The sequence below is a fragment of the Rhopalosiphum maidis genome, chromosome 1 (assembly GCF_003676215.2).
Source record: "Rhopalosiphum maidis isolate BTI-1 chromosome 1, ASM367621v3, whole genome shotgun sequence".
Taxonomy (NCBI): domain Eukaryota; kingdom Metazoa; phylum Arthropoda; class Insecta; order Hemiptera; family Aphididae; genus Rhopalosiphum; species Rhopalosiphum maidis.
Window position 1 is genome coordinate 19,653,609 of NC_040877.1, and position 19,017 is coordinate 19,672,625.

Genomic DNA, 19,017 nt, shown 5'->3' on the forward strand with positions numbered 1-19,017 from the left:
AAATGTAAAAATATGTAAATATATGATAATGTATTTTCAATATTTTTTATCTTCTGTAAGAAACGCTTAACAAACCTTTTTGTAATTAATTTTCAAGGTTTTTACTTGCTAATAAAAGTTTGATAATATATAAATTAAAAAAATGGTGGGCGAGTGGCCAAGTGAGTATCGCTCTTTAGTGGATGTATTAAATTTGAATGCAATGACAAGTATCATTGTATACGAAAAACGATTCTTAACGGAGATGATTTGTCAGTCAATGATAATTAGTTGGATATATTATATTATTACCTATATTTAAATTGTAATATATTGTTATTTTACTCAATTTCGTAAAAAAATAAATTTCATACGCTCATAAATTTTTTTCTATATTGACGCTAGAGTTTATTTTTACAGTTAGTTGAAGAAAAAGTTATGGAGAACCTTGTATTGGGATTTTTAACCTTGGGTATAAATCACAAAAATGTTACGAATTTTCAACTTCAAAATTCCTTACAAATTTTCGCAATTTTGACATAACTGCATAATTGCATTACATAATAATGGTTAATGAAGAATTTCATTCTCTATAACGTAAAATCACTCTCAATAACGAAACAATATTTTATGTTTCATAAGACAATTTACCTGTTATCATATTATAAATTATAAAAGTAATCGACAAAAATGCCGAAATTTACAATAACGATACATTCTTTCATTATCTTCTTTTAGTATCTCAATAATACCGTTATTATTGATATCGAATATATTAATTTTATTCTCGACGTAATTTCTAACAAAAATTTTGTTTTTTTTAAACCCTCTCTATTACAAAAACTCTATTTAACGAAAGAAATCTCTTGGTCCCTTCAGATTCGTTTTAAAGAATTTTCACTGTATTTTTTTAACTGTGAAAACATTTTATATCTACTTAATAACCCCTTTTTAATGAGCTATCAAATTTTTAGCTATAATAGTACAAAAATAGAAATTTGACTGTTCACACCGATGTTTTGTGGATTCAAATTGTTATACCGCTTGGGTATAATATCGGATCTATCTCAATAATATTTTATGTTAAAGCTAGCTTAATTATTCATCTACTCATTACAAATGAGTTACATTTTTATCATTTTCCTGTTTAACAAAAATTCATGAAGTTTTAAAAATCCAGACTTTTTTCGTTTCAGATATCATCCAAAAACCCACATTATTGTAAAATCATTCCATTCAGAATCTAGAATCCATTCAGTCTAGAAATTAGCACATTAATATTGTGTGAACATTTAACTTGATTCTATTTACACAGTTTGTAATTTACAATTAGAATGTGTACTAATGTGTTAAAAAAAAAATTAGGGGCATTGTCCAATTAATGGGGCATTAAATTGTTCCAGGCTCGATCGGAAATTGAAGTCTGCGCACGCCTATGACCGTAATATTTCTTCATTATTTAATATTGGTACAAAGATTGGGGGATAAAATTCAATGAAGCAAAATCCATACATTGTACATTCACTCTCAGACAAGTAGTCTGCGCTCAGTGCGCTCCCATCTACTTCAATAATGTTGCCCAAAACATCCGTTACCTAGGCCTACATCTTGACCGTCGACTAACCTGGGCAACTCACACCCATATCAAAAGACTTGCATTAAATAACCGCTTTCGCCTTCTACGTTATCTGCTAACATCACAACACATAAACCTAAAAAACAAACTTCTCTTATAATAACTCTTACTCAAACCGATCTGTGCGTATGGCATTCAACTATGGGGTGCAGCTAAACCGTCCAACCTAAACAAAATCCAAGTGTTTCAAGTTCCAATCAAAATGTCTCCGTCAAATAACCAAAGCCCCATATTATGTATCTAACGACACTCTACATAAAGACCTAGCCATTCCATCAATCCAAAACGTTGCAAAAACCTTCTATAAACAACTGTACCCTAAATTTCTCAATCATCAAAATCCCTTGATTTCCGAACTATCCACCAACGCTATTCCTGGTGACCCCAGAAGGCGACTCAAACGTACCTGGTGTCGTGACCTACTAAATTAAAATTAATATAATACCCTCCCTTCCCTTAGTACTTAATTTCATTCTTTCTTAATAACGTTCTAAAAATAAACTCCTTAAGTGCCTCTAATGGGTGGCTTCTTATCTCCTGTCCCTCAAGCCATGTCACCTCCATTACACACACGCTTATTGTAAAATAATAATTATAGATTGTGTATTAAATATTAAGTTAAAAAAAAAAATAAATGTATTTCATACTTTTTTTTTTAGATGGTAAAACTAAGTTTTTCTACATTTTCGGATAGATAAATTTAGTAAAAAATACGTTGTTATAATACCTTTCATAAAATAATCGTCAAATATTAATTAGCGTTAAATATTTTTATATAGTTAATTTTTTTTTTGTTTACCAATTAATTTCATATACAATATACATAATACAAAATACATTAAATAAAGTAGGCTAATTACCATTGTCGATGAAGCTTTAACAACTTAAAAAATTAAAAAAATACAAAATACATACACAATATAATATATAATACAAAATAAATTTACTCTAAGGCTTCACATTCTAGATCGTCTGAATCCGATGTGTTCCCGGTGATCGTCATTACATGGAGATCGTTATTATCCATCACACCATTGATAATTAAGTCCACTTTCCAGAACCTGTCTTCTACTTGACATGTTGGACAGAGTTCTTCCACATTTCGGGTGTGCAGTGATTGACACCATTGATTAAAAGTTTTTTCACGTCCGGAAGTTAAAAGTTTGAATGTGGTATTGTTTGTCTCCATGTACCTTTTTACGGAAGATTAATTAATTAGATTGTGAGTATTTAAATAATAAATGTCACGCGAATGAATTATTATCTTTAAATCCAATTTCAATCAAAGAAGTTAATAACTATTTGAACTTATTAAAAGATGAATGTTCATAATTATGAATAGGTATGGAATGAAAAATTATTTTTTATAAAGATCATCTGAACTAATACCAATATACCATTACCTCTCTCTTTAATATTTAATAAAGCTATTGAATGTATGGTATTTCCTAATTCTTTTAAAAAAATAAATTATTGTTATCGGTTCCTTTATTCAAAACAGTCGATTAGAATGATTAGACCAATTAGGCAAAATACACTTTCGTTATCTTTTTCTAAAATGTTTGAGAAATGTTTAAAAAACGGTTTGTACAACTTTTTAATAACAAGTATGGTTTTCAGTCAGGTAAATCAACAAATGACGCTTTAGTCCCAGCAGATAATTATATAGGTAAGGGTCAATTTAAGTTTGTTTATTATTTTCACAGTATAGGTATATATTTTGAGCTGTAACAAAATGGTCATATACATGTTTCAAAAATGTTTCAGGTCGTCCATTTAGAAAAATTATAATAACATACGATATTTTTTTATAATGAGTTATAGATAGTAAGTTTAAAACTTTTCTTCTGATGTGGTTTACTTAAAGGTAGGTAGTGGTAAAAAATTTTAAATCGTGTTTTTTAATGTACCTACCTACTATTCAATGATTTATCATTAGAAAACTTCAAATAAAAATGTTTTAAATGTTTTAATAATTTATTTTGAGATTCAAATGATCAATGAATAGATGGAATGAAATCATACCAATTAATATCAATTTCCAATTTCAAAAACATATATTACCCGGTAACATTTGTGTGATATAATGTTATCATTCTGGAGGAGCACAGACGTAGATAACAATAAGTTTTGGCGGGATTTGATTTCGTGCGACTTCTTAAAAGTTTATCATTTTAAATGATAAGCGGTGTACATCATAGTTCATAAATTAGTTATTCTGTGCCTCTGTGGTTCATATATCATAATACCCTGTTAAATTGTTGCGTAGTGCATTAGTGCGAATGACTTATAAATAACCAATAATTTACGAAAAAACGTTTTATTCATAAAGTTTACTTACCGTAATATAAACTTAATATTCTGACACTATTCACTCAATGGGGTAATTTTGAAATAGATAGTTTTTGTTTTCTACAGCGTTAAAAATTAAAGTATGTTAATGTCATTCAATTTTATCCTCATGTATAAATAATATTTCTCATATGATTCAATCTAAAATTTCATTTGTATTTTTAGAAACAACTATGGAACAAATGGAAGTGGATGTAGCTATAGCTGAACAAAAGTTCCCATTTGATCTCTGGAGAAAATTTAAAAGTATGTTTACATTTATAATGGACGAAGAAGCTGAGTCTTTAGAAGAGCATGCTAAAATTATGCGTGAAGTTTTAAGTAAGATGGGAGAACAAGAAGGAGTTTTTAGTCCATTTGTTAGCATCAAAAGCAATGCATTCAGTGTTGATTACTATAAAGGTTTGTATATTTTAAAATATATTATTATTAATCCATAGCTCTGTTTAAGGAAGTTATGTTTCTAATGATAGCAATTTTATTTAAAATCTAGAAAATTTTTTTTTATATTGATTTCTAAGATCAATATTAATAAATATAAAAAAAATTTTCATTGACAATTTAAATTATTTTGAAGACACAATAACATACAAATCTTTAATATTTGATTTACTTTAAGATAAGTCAATTTAATGTTAGAATGTACCTAAATGTTAATTTTAATTTAATTCAATCAATTTTTTTCAGAATTTACCATTTGGATCATTGGTCAATTAGTAAAAATTTTAAGTCAAAAGGGATTCTCTCCATTACATAGTAATTCAACTCATAGCCAAACATGTTTATTGGAAGTACTTTCTTGCCAAAACACATACATTTATGATTGTGCTATTAATGATTATTCTAAATTTATAACAAGTAAAATAAACAATATACAATTGTATTATTTCCTTAAACTTATTTAATTGTTGTGTTTTTTTTATTTAGAAATGGCTGAAACTGTAGTTAAAGATTCGTGGCCAATTATCATTACATGGTGTAATCCTGAAAAGAATTTTCGAACTCAGTTATCTGTGATTGATTTTACTCCTATCCACATTTCCATTAACGACCGTGACAGTTATGTTTATTTGTTATCAAAACTATTTCAATTATTTTCTAGTAGTGTATTTTCTATAAACTATATAAAAAAAAATACTACTGTAAAATTCTGGCAATCTGTCACATTAGCTATACATAATTCAAATTCAATAGAAGTTACAAAAACCGGACTCCATTTAATTTTGCACATGCTAGCATCAACATTATATAAAAATTATTTTGATGTAAGAAACACTATTATTATTGAAAAACTAAGTACCTATATTTATAATTTATAAATTGTTTGCTTACACACATATTATACTATTTTAGATACTGGAAAACATTTATAAAATGCTGTTTGATACTATTGAAAAAGTTTGTTTGAAATATAATTCTACAGAACAATCTTATGAGATTCAAAAAATTTTGAGTGACATCTTTAATATTATATGTAAAGCAGGATCAATTCGTGTTGTAATTATACATATGGCAATAATAGATTTAGTTTCAAAATTACTACTTTCTGATAAAATCAAAGGTATTTATAATTTATTTGTTATTTATTATAATTATGGAGTTATTAATTTAACGTAAGACACTCATTATTTCAGAAGACGCTAATTTTTTTGAAAATATATTATTTATGTAATTTTAAGTCGTTACAAAACTACATTTTTAGAAAAAATTATACTATCTTGAATGGCAACTTACATTATAGATTCTTTATTTTAAAACAATATTTTTTGAAGTGCTTCAATGTATAAATTGAATTTTGGATGAGTAGTTTATGAGTTATAACTTGTTTTCTATGAGCAAAAGTGGAATAAAACTTTGTGAGATATGCTTATATCACTCCACTTAGCTCATATAAACTATAAATATTTATCACTCATTAATTACTCATCTAAAATTTTATTTTTATACATCAAAGTATTTAATAAAAATATTATACATTAAAATAAGAAATTTAAAATATATGTTATTATATAAAGTAAACATTTAAAAAATATTAAAAATTATTAATAAGTGTTTTAACAATTTTAAATAATATAAAAGTATATTTTCAAAAATTTTAATAGTTTTTGAAGCAATGAATGTCTTAGTTAAATTGGCCACCCAATATATATCTATCTTTTATTTTACTTTAAATTTAAAAAAAGTTATTATAATATCTTGCAAAATTGATTTTGTCCATATTCTAACAACTTGAAAAGAAATTCTATTCAATTTTTTCTAATTGCTATGGATTTTTAGCATTTCAGCTACAATGTTATATTGATTAAATCAAATTATATTCATTGTAAGAAATGCATTTTACAAAATGTCGTACTTGATTTATTGCAATTAAGTTTTTCATATATATACACAATAAATAAAATCATAATTAAATGTATTTTTAGTCACAAAAAAACTGGCTGGAGCAATGTGTAAAGTGATTAAAGGATTACTCGATGATGAAATTATTAATCCTAATATTATAATCGAAAAGTTACCTATGTGTCAATTAATAAATTCTTCTTCACCAGTAAGTATTAATTAGATTTAGTATTATTGTTTTTTATTTTTTATTTAAATTTATTAATTTTTTTATGTTAAAAAGAATTATATTAATTATCAATTTACATATTTATTTAATTAATCTAGGTAATAATTATCACAAAAAAATCCATAAAAAAATGAGCATTTCATAAAACAATGCATAATATGTAAATTTTTATAAATTTACTCCTTAGCTAGTTTAGTGAAAACCATAATACATTATATATATTTGTTAATAAATAAATAATAATAATATATTTAAATGTATAAAACAGTGATATCCAATTCCAACCTTTTTTTGGTGATAAACATTTGTAAAATTTTGCATTTATGCAGGCCACTAATAATAGTTATGATGTTACATCATATTACCTTCTCATTATAAATTGTTAGGTTATAATGTGTATTGTACTTACACAGTTTATAAAGTAATAAAGTAATATTTTCTTTTAAATTTTTATTGTGCATCAAACTGGTAATCTTATTCTCCATTGAATAATACTAAAATTATAGTTTTATTTTAATATAAATATAAAAGTTGGTATTTAGTATGACTTATCAGTGGGAGACCTATGGGATTGCTTTAGGGTTAAGTCTCCCCTCCTCATATTTAAAAACAAACTATTTTTGTATTAGATCACACATTACCAAGGTATATTGTTTTGTCACAAATATACTACAAAGATGATGTTTGTTTTCGAGTTTGATTGTTATGAATTATTATAGATACAGATTAATAGTTGTACATAATAAGGTTTGTGATAATTGTCAATTGATAATTTTGTTGAAAATCATTTTTAGATTTTTTTCTTTCAACCTAAAAATTTGTAATTTACTAGTTAAAAATATTAAAGCTTAAATATAATTTTTCAGGGAATGAATGTGTTGTTTGAATATTTCATTTTACAAGAGTTAAAAAACAATAATGAAATGATTAAAAATAAAAAAGATGATGTAAACTTTTTTGGTGATGAAAGGTTAGTTAAATTGTATATAAAATATCATTGACTATAAATAATATTAATTTGTAATCAATGTATTAACACTACTATTCAACCTTTTTATTTTTTGTTAACTTAAGTTTTTTTTTTAATTTGTTTTTGTGTAAAATATAATTTTAGAAATAATTCTATCAATATGGCAATACCAAGCTCAATTTGGTTTCAATTTTTGAAAATCCTAAACCAAACTTTACAATCATCTACTGAAATTCTTACTGCAAAAGAGTTTCAAATTATAAATACTGCTATATGTCTTGCTCATCATTTAGACATGACTTTTAAAAATGAAAGTTATCAATTTTTACAAAACATTAATACTAATAAATTGTTAATTAAAATGATGGACTATGTTTTAAATCATGATGATCGTTTCACTATAGAAACTTTAGTATCTACATGTGGCAGTCTAGTTAGTATAAAAGAGTTTTCTTCGTTTTTAACTAATGATGCTAAAACATTAATTGCTATTCTTTCTTTGCCATGGATGAGTATTTCTAATAGCATATTTAGAAATTTGTCACTATACAAACATTTAAATGCTATTGTAAGCAAATATTCTGCTTTACTGAGTAAGTAATTTAGTGTAATAAAAATTTATATATTTTTAAGAATGAAATTGGGTAATTTAATATTTATTTTCAGACGATAAACGAATAATGAAAAAGTGTCTTACTTATATTAGTCATATACAAATTAATATGCTGTACGATTGGAGACAAAATATTGTTATAACATCACTTAGAGATAAAAATATGTGTGAAATATCTATTCTAAATTTACCATTTTTATTTCATAAGGAAAAAAAACAAGATATTTCTATTTTATTTGAAATAATTAAAGATTTTGATGAGACCACAAATATTGTGTTTGTCAAAAATTTAAGAATTCTCATGTGCTCTATGTATGGTAGGACAATAATTCAATATAATCAAATTTCTTGTCAAGAAGAATTATTTTGTATTGATTGTGATCGAATTAAAATTCAGCCAAATTTGCAAATATGTTCAATAGACGATACTTATAAAAATATATTAAATGAATTTTGGAAAATATTACTTTTATCATTTGTAAACAATTTGAATACAGTCATCAGATGTGAAGTCATTAAAAACATACCAATGATAATAAATCATTTTTATCCAGATATTTCTTTTAGAAAACACATGTTAATGTTGATTAATGACAAAAACGAAGAAGTACGCATTCAGAGCTCAAAAATTTTAAATTCTATTATTTTTGAAAAAGATTCATCAGGAAATATTGAAATAATCGAATCAGTTTTTTATCAAACATTAAATATTCTTTGTTCAGCTGTAAATACTAGTCTTAAAGTTGGAAATAATGAGCTACAATATACTTGTTTGGAAACTATTTTCAATATTGGGTGGTAAGTTTTTCATGCATAGACATAGTATTAAAACTATACTGTTATGTATCTATTAGTAAAAAACTAGATTAGCGTCATGTTACTACATATAGTATAATAATTGTTTTATTTAATTTATGCCATTATGCGTGATCATTGATGGGTCAATCCATATGTAGAAATTATAAACATAAGACCATTTTACTAATATGAATATATATTTTCAAATTAACAATATTTACAACAATTTTATACATTTTTATTTTCAGTGTGCCAATAGATTCTACTATACTTCCATCAATGGAATTCATGTTTCTATTTTTAATTCATCCTAACTCTTCTTATGGAAGTGTTGCAAAATTTTATATGACTGAAATTGCTGCAGCTCATAAAACAAAATTTTTAGTAATATTTGATAGATATGAAACTGAATTAATGCAATATATTGCTAATAATTTAGTTGCATGTTATCATGCTTACCATCCCAATATTGATGTAAAAAAAACTTACAACAAATTAGGTTTCACACATAGAGATATGTATGCAATAAAGCAAATTATCAAATATATTTTTCCTTGGTGTATTAAAAAGCCAGGAACAAGGAAAATATTAAGTGAAATTGCTTCATTATCACAAAAAACTGAAAGTACTTTGGTTAAAGAATCATTTAAAGTAAGCATTACATTTATACAATATTATATTCTTGTATTAAAATAATGTTTTCTTCTTATTGCTAGTACTGTTTTTCTCATCTATTGCTTTCTGAAGATATAGACATTCGTAAACAAGGCTGTTTACTTTTAGAAGAAATAACAAACACTCCTTTAGTACATTTGGTCAGACTTTCATTTACTGTAAGAAAAATTATGTTTTATAGGTAATATTTAAACATATTAAATCATTTTACTTTTAAAGCCAATAATAGCTGAGATACTTACACATTTCCATTCAAAACATGATCGAGCTACTGAAGCTATTAAAATAATACAAACATTTGATGTTCTATTTAATGTAAAAAATGATTCTTCAATTGTTAATTTTGTAAGTATGGTTTTGATACAAAATGTTCAATTAAATTTAAATATTTTTTAACCAAAATATTACTCTAAATAACTGTTCATGAAAATAGAAGAGAATATTAAGCTGAAGTGGCTAAATACATAAATGTTATTTTGTTAAACTTCACAACTCGAAAAGTTGATAAATGTATATAATAATATTATCACATAAATGTTAATTTATAAAATAATAGTTTAATTTTGGATATTTTTCCAACTTAGATATAATATTTCAGATAATCTCATTTAATATTCAGAGTCCTTCATATAGTTTCTAACTAATGGTGGACTTTATATACTGTCGTAATATTTTATTAAAAATTGTGACTTAAATATATATTTTCAGGCTGATTTTTTATCTCCAAGATTTTTGGGCCTTCTAATGATTTTAGAATCAAGATTAGTAAAAAATTCATCAGACTCTATTAAGGAAAATATTTTATTATCATTAGGAGATATTTTCAAACTAATGGGTAGTCGTTTTGTGACACCAGCAAGGTTTAAAATATTGGCCATGCTACGAACAGCCATATCGTTAAAAAATAGGGCTTTTGTATACCTAGGATTAAAAGCCTGGGATTCATTTATTCATTGGTATGTTGTTCATCGCATAATTGTTTACTTAGTTGAACATTAAATTATTATATTTTTTTCTAGTGTTAATATGGAAGTGTTGGGACCTATGTTAAGCTCCATATTTGTGTCTCTTGTACCACTATTAGATGTTTATCCGAACAAAGTCGCTAATATGTTTCATTTTATGGTTAAAGATAATGAAAAATATCTAGAAAATCATATAGCTGAATTATATTTCTTAGATCCACATCCAGCCAATCCTATAGTCTTTAATATAGTTCAAAAATATACAAAAAATGTATTGTATGTTATTTTTTTTCTAATAATTTTATTACCAAATCAAAAAATCAGTTAATTGATTATGTTGAATTAAATACTTTTAGCAAACAACCACTGAATAAGTTATTAATATGGTTATTGAACATTGTGGCTCATACAACATTGGAAGTTAAACTTCATGGTTTAAAACGACTACATTCAGAACTTTCAGTTCAGCAGTCTGAAGTAACTAAGCTGATATTGTCCAGTGATAATGTTAATTCTGTAATTATTGAGGTAAAATCATATAATATATTACATAATAAACATTTAAATTTATTTAACATATATTTGGTTTAATTAGTTATTAGAGGTTTTAACTGAAAATTTACGACATCATGATAAAAGAGTGAGACTTGCTAGCAGTGAATGTTTAGGAAAAATTGGTGCATTAGATCCCAGTTATTTGCCAAACAATATCATTAAAGAAGGTACTTATAGTCCTTAGTTAGACAATATTTTTTGAAAAGATATTTTACTAATAATTTATACATTATAAATAATTATAATTTATATTATGTTCACTTAAATATTAAAATTACCGTTTAAAATTGATTGATAAAAATTGTTATTTTTTATATAATGCATGATATTTTTATCTAACTACAATTTAATTATTTAACTTAAAATTATAGTATTCAATAAATAATATTTTGTTTAATTAAAAATAAAAATCCATGTGAAAAAATTTAGTACCAATTAATAAATGTATAAATGGTTTATTTTAAAAAACTCCACTATTACTATTTAAAAATTTTAGGACGAAATAAAGAGTTTCCATTAGATATAAAAAGTAACGATTTTGCCATACGTGCAATAACCATTTTAGGACAAGGTCTACAGTCTGCTAGAAATTCTCGATATATGGATTCTTTTGCAGTTGCAATACAAGTATTACTTTATATTCATATAAATAAAAGCATAAATAATAACTTATTTATTATCGTTTTTAGAAAATTTTACAAGTTTATAATGTGAAAAAAGACTCAGAAATCTGGTCATCTATCCCAAGCACATTGCATGAGATTATTGATCCACTTTCTTCATCTCGCTACACTCTAGAAACAGAACAATACCAAACAGGAATGCCACATCCAATATTTGGGTATTCCATTATTATTAATTAATTTTTTTTACAAATCTATTAAATGATAAGTATATTTAAAATAATTTATTAGATCTGGAAAAAGTGGTACATTAAACATGTGGGCTTTTAATTGGGTCAATCGCCTTGTTCCTTTAATTAATGATGAATATGCTAAACGCATTTTTGTCTATTGTAAATCAAGCATACGATCAGATAATGAAGCAATGCTATTATTTTTACCATATGTTTTATGTAAGTTATATTATAATTTATTTTAATATTATAATTATTTAATTAATAACTTTATTTGTTCATGTTTAAAAGTGTATACAATTTTAAGTACAAATGCTGAAGATGGCAATTTAATATATGAAGAACTTCTAGCTGTTATTAGTAGTGATGTAGATGATATTACAACTAATAATGCAAATATCCCTGAAACTATTAATGACATCATAGCTGGTAGGCAAATTGCTATGGAATATGAAATTACCAATTCTTCAGAACAACAAAATGAAACCACTACTCGTGTAATGTATGTTAAAACAGCATTCACATTATTTGATTTTTTATTTAAATGGACTCGAGAACAAAAAGCATCAAAGAATAATATCCATGAACCAGTTATGAGTAATATTGTTATTTGAAATTTTAAAATTATAGTTCAGTACCTATTTTTTAATTTTAATTTTTAACCTATTTTTAGGATTTTTAACAAGATTTTGTAAATTAAAATTGGCTGAAAAATCACTGGAGTATGATGAATATGCTAGAGCACTTTTGTATCTTGAAGATTACATTCATGAAAATAAAGACAAACTTCAAGATCATCTACCAACTCTTTCTGTATGATTCAAATTGATAATATTGTCTAATTATTCTTAATTACTTTTATATTTTATTTAGCAAATTTATTCTAAACTAAATGATGCTGATAGTCTCAAAGGTATTATTGCTGTTCATAACAATGATCCATCTCCTCAAGAAATGATACTTTTACATGAAGTTAATGGACAATTACAAGTAAAATCCTTATTTTAAATAAATAATATTGAACATAATTTATCAATCAAAATATATCAATATTTATACTGCTATTTAGTATAGTTATAGCAGCTTATAGTTCTTAATTAAATTTTTTAGTACAAATCTATAATTATGAATTTAAATTTTTCATTTGATATTGTAATTTTAACTAATCAGATTTCAGTCATACATATAAACATTGCAGCCTATATATTTTAGAATTGTATAAAATTGTTGCTCTAAAAAGTATTGTACACTGGTTATTAAACATATATTATTTTATAAATATCTTACTTTATTTTAGGATGCGGCTGCATGCTACGAAAAATTAGCACAAATGTATTCGGATCCTAGTTTAGAGTTTCATAAAGGTATGGTTAAATGCTATCTAGGTATTGATCAACCATTTACAGCATTAAAAATAGCTGAAGGCTTAACAAACATCAAGTAATGTATTAATTTCTCAATATTTTTATGTTTCATCATTCATGCTTTTAAAACCACTGAAATAAAATTTAAGATCAGATTGTCAAAACACATTATTTGGTGAGAAAGCTGAAGCAACATGGAGCCTTATGATGTTTGATAAATTAAAAGAACTATTGACTGAAAAACCATTAAATGCTAGTGAAAGTTGGGGTGTTTGTATTGGTCAAGCCTTAGTATATTTTTTACATAAAGATAAAAACAGCGTACATGAAGAAATTTCTTCCATAACAAATCTGGTCACAGAATCTTTGTATATGTCAATGGTTGGATCTGCCGGATACAAAGAAGCATATCCGTTTATTGTTAAGTATGTTTTTATAAAATATATTTAGTTATTTTGTTTCATTTTTTATTGGTCTTAGATTGCACATTCTGAATGAAATGGAACAAATATTTGATACTATATTTAAAATAGTTGATGGTGATACGTCCACTAAGACTAAATTAAAAGAATTGATTACTAATGAAATGGATGAAAGATTACAGTGTTTACAACCTCAAGCATATGTTTTACAACAAGTTTTATGTATGCGTAGAGTCGTATTGACTGCTGCTCAACATTTAGTTACAGATGAATTAAAGCCTATTATCAATCATCAAATTGGTATAAGCTGGCTGAAAAGTATTAAAGTTGCAAGAAAGTATGTTAATTAAGATTTAACCAATAATTATTACATTAATTAACTTAATGTAACTTTATAATTTATATTTATAATAAATATTTTAAGTTTAAAATTAGTTCAAGTCACAAATGTTTCATAAAACAAATTACTTTGATTTATACCTAAACAAATACTTCATGTGAGTGGTGAGTTCCTAGATTCCTATTTTTCATTTTAAGCAAAATATACTATTAATAACAATAAAACTCCATAATTATGCCATGCAATTACTCCACCAAGAGCTTTTCATTCATGCATTTATATAATTTAATTCTACAAAAAAAAAAAAACCCCTTCAAAAGAGTTCATTTAAAAATCAGTAACCATAATCACCAATTACCAAGTCCCAAACATTCTGCATTTACACCTGAGAATGAATTGGTGCAAGGACTTTTCATGTCAATTATTTGAAGATTACATTAACAACAATGAGAATTAATAATAAGGAAAATATTACATAATTATTTTTAGATCACTAAATTTTCAACAAGCATATTCAAATATATTAGCTGCTGAAAAATATAAGCCTACAGAACTTTTTATTGAGAAAGCGAAGTTGTTATGGAAAAAATCTGATCAAGGACAAGCAATTGCAACTTTAAAAAAAGGGATTAATATGCTTTTTCCAAATATGGACATAATTAAAACTCTACCATGTGATGAAAAAATAGAAGAAAGAAAAACATGTGCCTCTGTATGTTCAATTTATTATTAATTTATCATCTACCTTAAGTCAATTCACGTTTAGAAGCGACCCAGTCTTCTGCGCATAAACGTGTCTTCGTAAACTAGTCACTGCCTGGGTCGCTTCTAAATGTGAATTGATTATACGCTAAAATAATTTAAAGATTTGGGTATTTCATATCTAAAATTATCCCTAGAATATCTCACTATTATAAAAACTTAAGAATGTTAAAATATATATTACTAACATTTAATTGAAAATTCAATTTATCTTTTTCCTTTATATTAAACTAATTAACTGTGAACATATTATTTTTGGGAACAAACAAATTATATTTGGTTGAGAATGTTTATGATAAAAAAAAAAATACAATTTGCATTAATTTCTTCCCATTGTTAATCATACTAATATTTATCAAATGTATTAATTTTAATTTCTAGGCTTTATTATTGTTATCTAAGTATAATGACAAAACTGTAAACGTGGATTTGGAGTCTAATTTATTAAATATTGAAAATGCGTTTGAAATGTTTGGAATGTGGGAAAAAAGTCTTGTGAGGTTGGCACATTATCAAGATCGTATTCTCAACACTATGACTCCTGCTATGTATTATACAAAAGGATTGTAAGTATTTAATTTTCCTATACTTTTATTTGATAATAATCTACTAAAAAACATATTAATAAATACTAACTAAAAATGTTTAAGGAACTTAATAAACAACATAATTCATTGTTATGGCTTGTCGTTACAATATGGTTGTGAGTATATATATCAGTCAATGCCCAAAATGTTGAGTGTTTGGTTGGATTTTGGAAGTGACTTTAATCGTGATTTAAAAAAAAAAAATAATAAAACGTCACTGTATTTAGTTGAACGAAAAAGAACATTTATAAAGATGACTAAACTCATAGGTAAGTGAGTACTAATTAAAAGATTTTTTATTTTATTAATTTACGTTATTTAAAAAACAATTTTAGAAGGATTTATGTTAAGATTGCCAACATTTATGTTTCTCACTGCTTTTTCTCAAATTACATCTAGAATATGTCATCCATTAGAAGAATGTTTTAAAACTTTGACTGATATCATAGTCAAATGCATACTTGACTATCCTAATCATTCATTATGGATGCTGATGACTTTACATAAAGTATTAGTAGTTGATATTTTATTAGAATTCATATTTCATTTTTTAAAGAATATATATATATGTATTTACAAATTTTGTTTTAGTCACCATTTACTGTGAGAGTGAGTAGATTCAATTCCATTCTCAAACATTCAAAATTAGTTAAAGTTAAAACTTTATTGTTCCAATTTATGGAATTATTTGAAAATTTATCAGAATTGTGTAACACAAGTCCTCAAAATGCTCCAGTTGGTGTTAAATTTCCTCTACAAAAAATTGCAAAAAATCTACCACGTTTGCTGACAAATGGTTATTTTAGCAATATTATGGTACCTGCCCAAAAGTTTCGCACTTTGGTATTACCACGCATCAATTCTAACCGTAATACCAAACACAATCCATTTCCAGAGTAAGATATTAATCATTAATATTTCACATTTTAGTATACCAGTTTTTAATATTTTGGTGTAATATTGATATTTAGTGATCTTGTATATATTCATGGAATCAAAGATGAGGTTTATATTTATAGTTCACTTCAAAAACCAAAACGCATTATAATTTTGGGTTCTGATGGTAATGAATATCCAATGATGTGTAAACCTAAAGTAAATAATTTTATAAAAGTATATAATTAATTAATACATAATATTTATTAATATTTTATTTTAATTATTATATTGATAGGATGACATAAGAATTGATTCAAGGTTAATGGAGTTTAATAATATTGTTAATATGTACTTAAAAAGAGACCCAGAAGCAAGAGATCGAAATCTTTTTATAAAAACATATGTAAGAATTTAGTTGTTTTCTTACTTTTACATAGTTAGAAATATGATTAAGAAATAAGAATAGTATATATTATTGAAGTAATATTGTATAAGAATCTATAATTAATATATTCGTTAAAATACTTAAATGCATTCATACAATATTTTGAAAAACATATTCATGGAAAAAAACTATGTTCTACAACAAGTCCTAACTAGACATTTATAGATATATTTTTTTATAAGTAATAGTTAAATATTAACAAAAAAATTATTTTTTTATTTTTTTTTATAAAACTGATAATCTGTCATATCTCAAATGTAACCATGAATATCTGTATTAATTTGTATAGATAGATAACTCATTTATCTTAAATTAACTATTTACCTAATTTTTTAAATATTTAATTGTTCACAATTTACAGAGTGTGGTACCTATGATACTTGACTGTGGTCTAATTGAATTAGTTCAAAATGTAGTTACTTTGCGGAGTGTAATTTTAAACTGCTATGAAGCAATCGGGATTAAAGTATCAAAAAGTACTTTACAAGGACTAGTTTGCAGTAAGCATATTTTTAACCACATTTAATTGTAGAAAAATGTATCATGATTAATTTTATAAATATTACTTTAGATATAAAAGATTCTTTAGAAAAAAAAAGATCAGTTTTTATAAATAAGGCAATACCAAATCATCCACCTGTTTTTAGAAATTGGTATCTTAAAGAATTTCCTAGTCCTGGAGAGTGGTTAGCAATTTTATTAAAACTTCATTTTAAGTGTTATCAATTTATAATTAATTAATGTTTTTTTTATTTTAGGTATTTAGCTAGAAGTGAGTTTACTAGAACAACAGCTGTCATATCTATAGTTGGTTATATACTGGGACTTGGTGATCGCCACGGTGAAAATATTTTATTAGATTCGACTAATGGTGGTGTGGTTCATGTTGATTTCAATTGTTTATTTAATCGAGTACATATCACAAAATATTTATTTTTCACTAACTAGGGCACATTTATAATATTTGATTAATTGTCTATAGTTTATAATTTAATTTTAATTATCATAGGGTGAAAAGTTTGAATGGCCAGAACGAGTACCATTTCGTATGACTCATAATATGGTAGATGCAATGGGAACTGGAGGACTCGAAGGAATGTTATCAAGTGCTTGTGAAATAACTAATCGTGTCATGCGATCTCATACTGAACAATTGGTTAGTGTGCTTAAACCATTTTTATATGATCCTTTAGTCATGTGGACTGGTCGTGATACTATAGCTGATGAAAATTCTGAAATGGCAAATGATCAAGTAAATATATTTACAATTACTATTAATTTTATAATTTTTCATGTTATAAAACAAATGCTTTATTTTATAAGTAATATTTTAGGTTTTTGTATATCATTATGCAGTTTATAAAAATTAAAAATATGAATAATTTGTTCAACACTAGGCTGTTTTTTTATTTTTTTTAGAATATTCTAGGCCTAAGGGGTTATGGAATATTTAGTTTGTTTTGCATATCTTAGAATATTTTTTAAATTGTCAGATAAAAATATACTTATATGTTTTAATTTTTAATTATTATTGTGATTTTAATTTTGGGACCTACCCTACAATTTTTTTATTGTTTATAAGAATCATATTTCAACTTTTTTTTAACCTAATCTAGATCCTATTTATATATAATAATAATTTGTGTGTTTAATATTTTAATAGATATTATTCAATGGTTTTAAATAAATATATCATTTTTTAGGCTAAAGAACATTTGAATAATATTGAAATGCGTCTTCAGGGATATGTAAGAGCCAATTTAAAGAATTCTTCCATGCCACTTTCAGTTGCAGGACAAACACGTAAACTTATTGAAGAAGCCATTTCTGTTGATAATTTATGTCAAATGTATATAGGCTGGAGTGCATTTCTGTGATATAAATGATAATATTAAGTAATATTAATTTATTTATAAAATTTATTCAATTTTAAGTTATTTAAAATTAAATTCACTCATTATCATTTGTATTTGTATACTTATTAGGTAAGTGTTTAAAATATGATATTGTAAACATATAACATTTTTTGATACTTTTTTTATTTTTAATAAAAATGTTTAAATGTTTTTTATTGTTTTTCATTTATATATTTTATGTCAATCCAGCCCTGAACTTGTATCACATATATTGATATATTATTTTATAGTTTTAATTGTAATTTTGCGCCTTGAGAAAACTGCCTCTGTTGCTCCTGCAGTCCTACAGTGGTAATTATTATACTACTAGCTATAACTCACTTTAAAACAATAA

General features: G+C 25.0%; 1 protein-coding gene across 2 annotated transcripts; it reads left to right on the forward strand.

Annotated features, from left to right (window-relative positions):
* The first annotated feature begins 3,807 nt into the window (after positions 1 to 3,807).
* On the forward strand, positions 3,808 to 18,727 carry LOC113548373 (serine/threonine-protein kinase ATR). Of its 2 annotated transcripts, XM_026949224.1 has the most exons (37): positions 3,808 to 4,047; positions 4,133 to 4,369; positions 4,655 to 4,825; positions 4,895 to 5,232; positions 5,321 to 5,528; positions 6,391 to 6,515; positions 7,403 to 7,506; positions 7,651 to 8,099; positions 8,173 to 8,917; positions 9,166 to 9,568; positions 9,634 to 9,750; positions 9,812 to 9,937; positions 10,301 to 10,548; positions 10,612 to 10,833; positions 10,914 to 11,085; positions 11,153 to 11,279; positions 11,609 to 11,739; positions 11,802 to 11,953; positions 12,027 to 12,187; positions 12,260 to 12,565; positions 12,642 to 12,781; positions 12,842 to 12,958; positions 13,266 to 13,408; positions 13,482 to 13,757; positions 13,813 to 14,091; positions 14,584 to 14,806; positions 15,238 to 15,422; positions 15,507 to 15,712; positions 15,779 to 15,951; positions 16,035 to 16,339; positions 16,415 to 16,538; positions 16,618 to 16,725; positions 17,129 to 17,267; positions 17,339 to 17,453; positions 17,526 to 17,679; positions 17,777 to 18,019; positions 18,471 to 18,644. In XM_026949224.1, the coding sequence occupies exons 2-37, from the start codon at positions 4,141 to 4,143 to the stop codon at positions 18,642 to 18,644; spliced, it is 7,638 nt and encodes a 2,545-aa protein (XP_026805025.1). In that variant the 5' UTR covers positions 3,808 to 4,047; positions 4,133 to 4,140. The 2 variants fall into 2 exon arrangements, with proteins under 2 accessions (XP_026805025.1, XP_026805026.1); XM_026949225.1 differs by lacking the exon at positions 3,808 to 4,047 and having other exon boundaries at positions 4,141 to 4,369; positions 18,471 to 18,727.
* Positions 18,728 to 19,017: the final 290 nt, after the last annotated feature.